Source organism: Fukomys damarensis, unplaced genomic scaffold, assembly GCF_012274545.1.
Source record: "Fukomys damarensis isolate Sample0158 unplaced genomic scaffold, DMR_v1.0_HiC HiC_scaffold_33, whole genome shotgun sequence".
In the NCBI taxonomy this organism is placed as follows: domain Eukaryota; kingdom Metazoa; phylum Chordata; class Mammalia; order Rodentia; family Bathyergidae; genus Fukomys; species Fukomys damarensis.
The window spans coordinates 44,620,924-44,630,369 of record NW_022900945.1 but is presented as its reverse complement, the minus strand read 5'-3'; the positions used below and the strand labels follow the sequence as shown (position 1 = coordinate 44,630,369).

At 39.8% G+C, this 9,446-nt stretch overlaps 2 protein-coding genes across 4 annotated transcripts in view; one reads left to right on the top strand and one right to left on the bottom strand.

Moving 5' to 3' along the window:
- Dclre1b (DNA cross-link repair 1B) overlaps positions 1-455 on the bottom strand; it is an 8,076-nt gene extending 7,621 nt beyond the window's left edge. Inside the window, exon 1 of the mRNA XM_010631248.3 lies at positions 388-455. The gene's annotated coding sequence lies outside the window, so the exon portion shown is untranslated. The remainder of the gene's footprint in view (positions 1-387) is intronic.
- Ap4b1 (adaptor related protein complex 4 subunit beta 1) overlaps positions 26-9,446 on the top strand; it is a 13,206-nt gene continuing 3,785 nt past the window's right edge. The window contains exons 1-10 of one of the 3 annotated variants that reach the window (XM_010631246.2): positions 26-331; positions 1,711-1,935; positions 2,532-2,662; positions 3,129-3,276; positions 3,889-4,385; positions 5,543-5,626; positions 6,365-6,468; positions 7,334-7,541; positions 7,753-8,034; positions 8,462-9,439. In XM_010631246.2, the coding sequence (XP_010629548.1) occupies positions 219-331; positions 1,711-1,935; positions 2,532-2,662; positions 3,129-3,276; positions 3,889-4,385; positions 5,543-5,626; positions 6,365-6,468; positions 7,334-7,541; positions 7,753-8,034; positions 8,462-8,889 (2,220 nt within the window). In that variant the 5' untranslated portion in view covers positions 26-218 and the 3' untranslated portion in view covers positions 8,890-9,439. Of the gene's footprint in view, positions 332-484; positions 645-1,710; positions 1,936-2,531; positions 2,663-3,128; positions 3,277-3,888; positions 4,386-5,542; positions 5,627-6,364; positions 6,469-7,333; positions 7,542-7,752; positions 8,035-8,461; positions 9,440-9,446 lie in introns of those variants that run through there. The other 2 variants (XM_033758388.1, XM_033758389.1) reach the window with 2 other exon arrangements.

Sequence of the window (9,446 nt, the reverse complement as noted above, 5' to 3'; positions counted from 1 at the left end):
TGAAGGGCTTTGGGGGAACTGGGGGGGGGGGTTGAAGTGTGGGTGTCGGCGCGAATAGGTTCCGGCCCTGTCCTGAGGGAAACCAGGCTGGAGTGAAATCTGGCCTTTAGTCTTTTCGCTGACCCACATTTCCTTTACTCAGGCTCCCACCTCTGGCTAGAAAGAGCCTACAAGTTATCTAGGGATCTGTGCGAACTGCCCCGTGACTGTTGGAGAAGATGCCCTACCTTGGCTCGGAGGACGTGGTGAAGGAACTGAAGAAGGCTCTGTGTAACCCCCACATTCAGGCTGACAGGCTGCGCTACCGGAATGTCATCCAGCGAGTGATTAGGTATCGCCTGCCTGTCAGCGTCCCAACTCCCACCTAGCCCCCAGTCCCCAGCCCACCTTGCATTTTCCAGTAGCTCTTCAGCCCGAAACAGTAAATGAACTTTCACACAGGTCTTATCCTGCTTCTCTGGAATGCTATCTTAGTCTCTCTTGTGGAATCTTTTAGTCATCTGAGTGGTTTCCTTTATGTCACGAGCTCGAACTATTACACACACTGCTGACTCCTGAATCTGTATTGTCTGGTACAGATCTCCATTTGTAGCTTCAGACTCACATATCCCACTTGGCATTTTCACTTCGATAGTTCATCAAAGGTATGGCAAAAATAGCACTAGTATTTTTCCCTACTCCCCAAACCTCTTCCCCGTATGTTTGTGTCTCGAAATGTCACCAGCCAGCCTACTAAGCAAGCATACCAGTCAACCTTGACACCTGATCCTTCACTTCTCATGTCAGATGGCATGAATAATTCTAAATAGCCTCTCTTTTTTTATTGGCACTTTTGTTGTTTTGGTTCATTACCAAAGCCAATTTACTAGTAGGTCACCTTGCCTCTGGAATTCATTTCAAATTTTTCCATTATAAATCTGAACATACAACTCGCTCTTACAGCTCTAGTGCAGACTTTAGTATGCACAAAAGATCTTTGTTTATTTATTTGTTTGGGTTTTTGCCACTCAGAAATTGATTCTGATTTCAGTAGGGTGAGATAGAACACAGGAATCTGTACCTTAACAAATACCAAAACAATTTGAGAAACAGTGATCTACAAAATGCTGTTGTAACTTCTTACCATTCACCTGAGGACCACACTGTTAATTCAGCTACCTGTAGATTCTCCAAAGAATGTTCTGTTCTTGCTCATGTCTACCTGCCTCATAGCATACATTATTAACTATCACATCTGCCTAGTAAGCTTCCTTATCGTTCAACGAAAGTATTACTACTATATGTGGTATCAGCAGCCCTTTTGGATCTCCTCTATATCTTATACGTTACTTCTGTTTAAATACTTATCTAGTGTATTGTAATTCATGGTGTTCTTCTCTAGCTCCTTAATTAAGCTTGAGTTCCTAGAGGTCTGGGACTGTATGTTCTTGGAGATTTTGTCCCGAGAGCATGTCCCTGGAATGTAAAATGTGAATTGCATTGGGTCCTACTGAGGAGTCAACAAGTTTTGAACAAGTAGAATAACAGCATTTATTGTGTGCTCTTGTTGTGAAGTACTGTGTCCTGTAATAAATAAGATAGACCCAGTTGCATTCTTCTGAGAGATCACAATCTACCTGGATAACTAGAGCATGTTATAAGCACAGTTCCTTCTGTTGTAGGTTGAAGATTTTTTACTTTATTTCTTCTTGCAATGTATTTTGGTTTCAGGCATATGACTCAGGGTTTGGACATGTCTTGTGTTTTCATGGAAATGGTGAAGGCCAGTGCCACTGTAGATATTGTTCAGAAGAAGTTGGTTTATCTGTACATGTGCACATATGCACCCCTGAAACCAGACCTAGCTCTCCTGGCCATCAATACACTGTGCAAAGACTGCTCGGACCCCAACCCAATGGTGCGAGGCCTGGCACTGCGAAGCATGTGTAGCCTCAGGTGAGCACTTTCTGCCCTGCCTGGTGTTCAGTGGCTGATGAATTCAGAAGGCCATGGGGAAGGTTTCTGCTGATGACAATTTATTTGAGCTCCTTAATATTAAGGAAGATTCTTTTGTGCCCTCAACTCAGGTTTTCAGCCATTACTTTGGCTTCATAAATTACATCATATTGTTTTGAGGGGTTTTTTTTGTGATTTTTATTTTAGTATATGTTTGTAATACATAATGATTACATTCATCGTGGGGAATTGGTATATGTGTATAAGATAGCTTAATTTCTTTTACATCCCTTTTTCATCCTCTCCCTCACGGTTTTATTAAAGAAAATCTTCTATTTTCACTCTTGATAAAATAGACCTTGGCTTTGGTTAAAGATTTTTAAACACTTATTACTATATCAGTTTTCACTGCCTGTGCAGTGTTATTTCACGTGAAAAGTGAAATGATGGCTTTCAGTAGAGGATTTTTCCAATTCCTTGTGATCTGAAAGGTGTGCATTCACACCTCTGCTAAACACTCTTGTTATATGGAGAGGAGCTTAATTTTTCAAAGCTAGTATTTCAGGATCTCACTGACTTCAGGATCTGTTGCCTAGGATGCCTGGTGTGCAGGAGTACATCCAACAGCCTGTTCTCAACGGTCTGCGGGATAAGGCTTCGTATGTCAGGAGGGTGGCCGTCCTTGGCTGTGCCAAAATGCATAACCTTCATGGAGACTCTGAAGTGGGTGAGTTTAGGGTAATCCACCATGGTCAGTACTTATTCATGCCTTCCTTATGTATCTGGCTTTGGAAAAGATGTAGCTTTGGTAGAAAATAATAATGTGGCTTCCCTTTGAATGTCTCTGAGTAGGATGCTAGACTTGATATTTTCTAAGAGAAGTTCTTTCTTTGGGGCCCAAGTAAGATTCTTTTCATTAGCTACTGAGAACAGCCTGGAGATGGTAGAGTTTTACTTTGTACTTTTTTCTTTTTAAATTTCTTTCCATTTTTTTGTTTGTAATTTCAGTTCCTTTATATTTGTCTCCCCCTTACTCTGTGTCTTGCACTTTGTTATCACCTTTATTACTTTTATAGCGGAGAACTTAGCTTTGCTTGCCCCTGGGCTATTTCTCTGACTCTATACCTGTAACTCTGAAGCTTTTCTTTATCTGAGATCTTTATTTTTCTTTATTTTTGTGTTCTTCTTTATAGATGGTGCTCTGGTAAATGAGTTATACAGTTTACTGCGGGACCAAGATCCAATTGTGGTTGTGAACTGCTTAAGGTCTCTAGAGGAAATTCTGAAACACGAAGGAGGTGTTGTCATCAATAAGCCCATCGCTCACCATCTCTTAAATCGGTTTGGATTTGCCTGAGTGCTCTTTTTATTATGATCTCTGTATTATGATCTCTCTGTGTCTTGTTGACATGTTGAATTAAGGAGTCTTGGATAGCTTGGGTAGGGTATAAAAGACAGTTAATCATAATTGTTAACTTCCTTACATTTTACTAAGAGAATGTCTTTTATTTGCTTTGAGTTTTTTTGTTTTGTTTTGTTTTTTTGGTATCAGGGATCAAACTAAGGACCTTGTGCTTGCCAGTCAGGCACTGTGCTGCTGAGCTAAACCCCTGGCAAGTTTCTTTTCTTTTGATATATAGAGATGGCAGAAACATCCTGCAGGGGTAGGCTGTTCACCTGCAGTCATTAGTTAAGCCATGTATGGTTTCTTAAAATGTAGAGAATCTGGATGCAGTTGTATACTGGTCATATGTAAACCTATCTTGGAATTTAAAGGCTAGTTTGTGTTGACTTTAAGTAGTATATAAAAAGAATGATTTGGTTATAGTGTTTTCTATTTTTAATAATTCTTGTCTATTATGAAGAACAACAGCTGCCTGGCACATGGCAGTAGCATGGAGATGGTTCAAATTTTGTTGGTAAAATAGTGCTTTTCTTTTCTTTCTTGGATAGGATGTCGAAACTGAACCAATGGGGTCAGGCTGAAGTGTTGAATTATCTGCTCCGCTACCAACCCCGCAGTGAGGAGGAACTATTTGATATCCTTAATCTGTTGGATAGTTTTCTCAAGAGTAGCAGCCCAGGTGTAGTGATAGGAGCCACCAAACTCTTTCTGATTTTGGCAAAAAAGTTCCCCCATGTACAAACTGATGTACTTGTGAGAGTCAAAGGACCTTTGCTTGCTGCCTGTTCTTCTGAGAGCAGGGAGCTCTGTTTTGTTGCCCTTTGTCATGTGCGCCAGATCTTACATAGTCTGCCGGGTCACTTTAGCAGCCACTACAAAAAGTTTTTTTGCTCCTACTGGGAACCCCACTATATCAAGCTACAGAAGGTGGAGGTACTGTGTGAGCTGGTGAACGATGAGAACGTGCAGCAGGTGCTTGAGGAGCTTCAAGGATACTGCACTGATGTGTCTGTTGACTTTGCACAGGCTGCCATCTTTGCCATTGGTATGTATCAACTACTTTTCCTTCCTGGGTGCCTAGATGATACAGCTGGAAAACTATAAGCAGAGGAACCATAGAAGGCAAAAGAAAAGGAATCTTGCTTCAGAGATAAAATATCATATAACAAAGATTGCGAGCAAGGGGGAAAGGAGATTTTTGTTGTTGTTTATCTTTTCCAAGATAGAGAATACAGGATAACTCAGACTATAGTACTTAAAATTTATATCGTCTTATGTTATCTTCTCTCTCAAATGCTGTCTTATACGTTATTTTACCATAGTCATGTGAGGCAGTCAGGAATAGTGGACAGATGTTATTAACTGCATTTTGGATTGTTTGTTTCGTTTTGTTTTTGAGACAAGGTCTCACTATATTGAATTTTCAACAATCCTCCTGCCTCAGCCCCGAGTGCTGGAATTACAGGCATGTGCCACTATACTTGGCTTAGTAACTTCATTTTGAAGACAAATGTAGGCACAAGAAAGGTTATTAAATTGTCAAAAGATCATATAGTTTCTGAATTGGTCCTAGAACCCAGATGTCCTGACTCAAAGTCCTATGTCAATTCACCAGCCACTTATTGAGCTTCTGTCATGGCCTTTATACAGTGTTGACTTTAGACCAACACAGAATACTTACAAAATCTTAGAGACTATTATACTACTCTGTCCGGAACTTGAAAGACTGGAGTGACTAAAAAATAAAGCAGCTGGGGAGTTGTTTTCAGGGCTTCAAGGAGGAAGAACACTTATGTTCGAAATGAAGAGTGATTATTAAGGGCAGAGAAGAGAGAGGAGAGAGGAGAAGAGAAATCCTTGGGGTTGAGAGACTACTGTCAAGTTTCCCTAGCAGGGATATTTCTGTATGGGTGTGCGATAGAAAGGGTGCCTCAGATCTGGCTTGTAAATACTTTGTTTTATGGGAAATTCTTTTTCTATGAATTTCAGTTTTCTAGTGTTCAACTTCAAAAAATAGATTTTTGTTAACCAAAATTCCCTTTACAGCAAGCTTAGATTCTTACTTTATCAAATAGGGAGTGGTTTTGTTTTGTTTTATTTTAGGTTTTTCTGATTGTCTTCGTCTTTGACTAATAGGAAGTGAATTTCAAATGAAGTGCTAGTATGTGACTTAACAGTTCTTTACCTTTCCTTCCTCTGTAGGTGGCATTGCCAGGACTTACACAGATCAATGCGTACAGATTCTCACTGAGTTGCTAGGGCTCCGACAAGAGCATATTACCACGGGTAATGGATATCTTTCTAGGATTTTCGTTGTTGTTAGATGCCTGGCCTATAGTGTAGTTGCTCACAAATTTTTTGTTCAGTGAATAATATAGAGGTTTCTTTGCATTATCATCTGATGCTTCCAGAGAAATATAAGATACATAGATATAATAGGATAAAGTCTTCAGGCTCTCATGAGTTGATGGGCTATACTATAGATAACAAAGGTACAGGATGACTGTACTTGCTATTTCCCCATCTTTATGCCCCTGCTTTTCTTTCTTTTTTTTTTTTTCTCTTTGTGACAGTTTATTTAGGATTGATTCTGGATCTACAACTTGGGTGAGGGAAGAACAGTCCCTACAATTCACTGTTAGTTTCATGCAGTTGACACCCTTTAAATTGAATTTTGTACCTGAGACACCTAAGTTACCTCGATACATTCCCATTCCTGGTAGCTCATTTATACTGTCTTCTGAGTATCATTCAAGAGCAACACTATCCTATATTGCATATAGCTTTGTATTTTACAAAGTACTTTTTCATATATTGTTAGCTCATTTATGTCCATGTCAATCTGGTAATAGTTAACATTCATGAAAAAAATTCCTACACATCCCAAACATTTCTCAGGTAATCAGTGACCTCTCACCAAAGCCTGTTGTATGGAAATCTAGTCTGAATGCATGATTCTTCTTAAGATTCTTTCCTGCATGGAGGCTCTAATCCTGTACTCTTGTATCTTGGGCTGCATTGTAGTGGTGGTGCAGACTTTCCGAGACCTGGTTTGGTTGTGTCCTCAGTGTACTGAAGCTGTGTGTCAGGCCCTGCCCGGCTGTGAGGAGAACATTCAAGACAGTGAGGTAGAATATAAATCTCTTGTACTTCCAGGCACAGAGGGAATGCTTAGGACCTGGCCTTCTGAAATAGACTAATTTTCCTTTGTGTCTTGTGCCTGAAGCGGAGACTTAATGATTGATTGCACCTTGGATTCTCTTTTGAATGTAAATGGCATGTAAATTATAAAAACAGGATGTATGTGTGGTTTTTATGTTAAATTATTTGATGCCATTGGCCTACTAAACTATTTTGAGTCAGAGATGAGATCATGGAGTTTTCAGTTATAATGAGAATTGTTTGTGCAAGTTTTTTAAAAATTTGGGTTTCATCTAAAATCTGCTCAATTAAATATTAAGGTATCAACTTAACATTTTTAAAACACCTCACAGATGACTTCAATGTATAGTCTAGAATAATAACTGCGTTCATGAAAGGTTTAGAGAAATTCATTCAGTAGCTTCTGCTGAAAAATTAAACCCCAAATTGTGCCAGAGGCCCCAAAGTTGAAAAGGCTTATATATTGCTTACTTAGCATAAGTTATGAATGTTTTGAGTTTCCTCTTGAGCATTAGAACTTCACTCCCAGTTGTTGTAGACAGTGTTATTGGGAGGGGGTAGCACAATGCCAGTTGAAATAAATAAAAGATTGTATCTTTCCTGGTCCAGAGATTTAGCTCAGTGATTCTGCTGCCTGCCTTGCAAGCACAAGGTCCTGAGTTCGATACCCAGTACCCAGTACCAAAAAAAAAAAAAAAGAAAAGAAAGAAAGAAAAAGGGATTATATCTTTCCTGCTGGCACTAGGGGCAAAGCAAGACCAGTTCTTTTTTACTGTCTCCTATTTTGGGCAGCCAAGGTTTGAGCACCTGTTTCTGTTCTTCCATTCCTAGGGGAAACAGGCACTTATTTGGCTACTTGGAATCCATGGAGAAAGAATTCCCAATGCTCCTTATGTTTTAGAGGACTTTGTAGAAAATGTGAAGTCAGAAACGTTTCCTGCTGTTAAGATGGAGCTCCTCACTGCCCTGCTGCGCCTGTTCCTCTCACGCCCTGCTGAGTGCCAAGACATGCTGGGGCGCCTGTTATATTACTGCATAGGTAGGTTTTTCAGAAGGAAGTAGCGCTTGCCATACCCGTGGTACAGTTTCTCACAGCCTTCATTAGTTGGGGAATCGTGTGTGAGATCTGAGAAGAAAATGTTAATACTTGCTAGATCTCCTCTCTCCTTCATTCTTTTTTCCTCCTATGGTTAGCACAAGGTAGGAGGAGAGTGTTTTTGTTTTAATTAACTCAGTCTGTTTTATCACAGAGGAAGAAAAGGATATGGCTGTACGGGACCGAGGTCTCTTCTATTACCGCCTCCTTTTACTTGGCATTGATGAAGTTAAGCGGATCCTGTGCAGTCCTAAATCAGATCCTTCTCTCAGACTTTTGGAGGATCAACCGGAAAGACCTGTGAATAGCTGGGCTTCAGACTTTAATACGCTGGTGCCAGTGTATGGCAAAGCCCATTGGGCAACTATATTTAAATGCCAGAGAACAGAGCATTGTGGCCCAGAGCTTCCTCATACTGCATCCTTTGTTCCATCAGGTAAAAACAGTTTTTATCTTGCACCTTGTCATGATAAAACTTTATCTTTTTTTTTTTTTGGTACCGGGGATTGAACTTGGGCCCATGTACTTATGAGGTAGGTGGCAGAATCACTGAGCTAAATCCCCAGCCCAAATCTTTATCTTTTGAAGTGAGTGGTAGGAAATAGAGTACCCTTTCTAAAACAAATCTCAACTGTTAGCTGAATTTGAAGGCTTTATGAACCAGAAAGAAGTTCATCATTGGTTATTTAAGCTATTTATCCAAAGACAGAAGTCACATTGTATAAAATAAAATTTATTTTTAAAAAAAGAAGCTACACATTAAAAAAAAAGAAACCACAGTTTATACTCTTAGGAATGTAAATTAAAAATATAACTCATACAGGTTAAGAGCATCTCTTATGCAAGCTCTCTGACTCTTTTAGGACACCTGATTTCTGAAGAGAACAAGGAGAGAGTACAAGAACTCCCTGATACTGAAGCCCTCATGCTAATCCCCAATTGCCAGCTTACTGCTGAATATTTTGAGAAAACCTGGCGTAGCCTCCAAGTTGTTCATCAGCAGGTGTTGCCTTGGCAGGGAGAAATTCATCCTGACACCCTCCAGATGGCTCTACAAGTAGTGAACATTCAGACCATTGCAATAAGCAGGGTTGGGGCTCAGCCATGGAAAGCCTACCTCAGTGCTCAGGATGCTACTGGTTGTCTGTTCCTAACAGAGCTGCTGTTGGAGCCTGAGAACTCAAAAATGCAGATCTCTGTGAAACAAAGTGAGACAAGGACTGAGATACTGAGCAGTTTCATTTCTGTATTAGAAACTGTGATTGGAACAATTGGAGACATGAAGTCGTAACAGATTCTTACTGCTTTCCCTGAGTGATATGAATAGTTATCAGAATTCCTTAGTTTTTCTTATTTGAACTGCTTATAAGTCCAGATAATACCACTTGCAAAGGAGAATGAGAAATCTGGGAATCAGGATTCTTGTGTTTTTGTCCAAAGATCACTAACTTACTCCCTTTGTGCCATTTGTGACTGACGCTATTTTGCAATGGTGATGTTTGCAAGGGGTGAGGATGAGGTTGAAGACAGGATTGGGATTTTTTTCTAATCCATTTTAGGGGTACTGTTACTTACTAAAGATGTCTGCCATTTGTGAAAATTGATGGGGGCCATCTTTTCCTTTCTATATGAAGCAGTAACTGACTATTTTCATATTTTTAATCATGCTTTTTAGACCATGGTTCACAGTGGGATCTAAATACCTCTAGTATGGCATCTAAAGTACGTCTTCAGTCTCATATCTAACCACTTCCCAAACACACTCTCTTCTGATAAAAGCAAACCACTTACAGTTCTCTCACACCTACCCCTTAACACCTGTTTTTACTTTTTTTTTTTTTTTTTTTT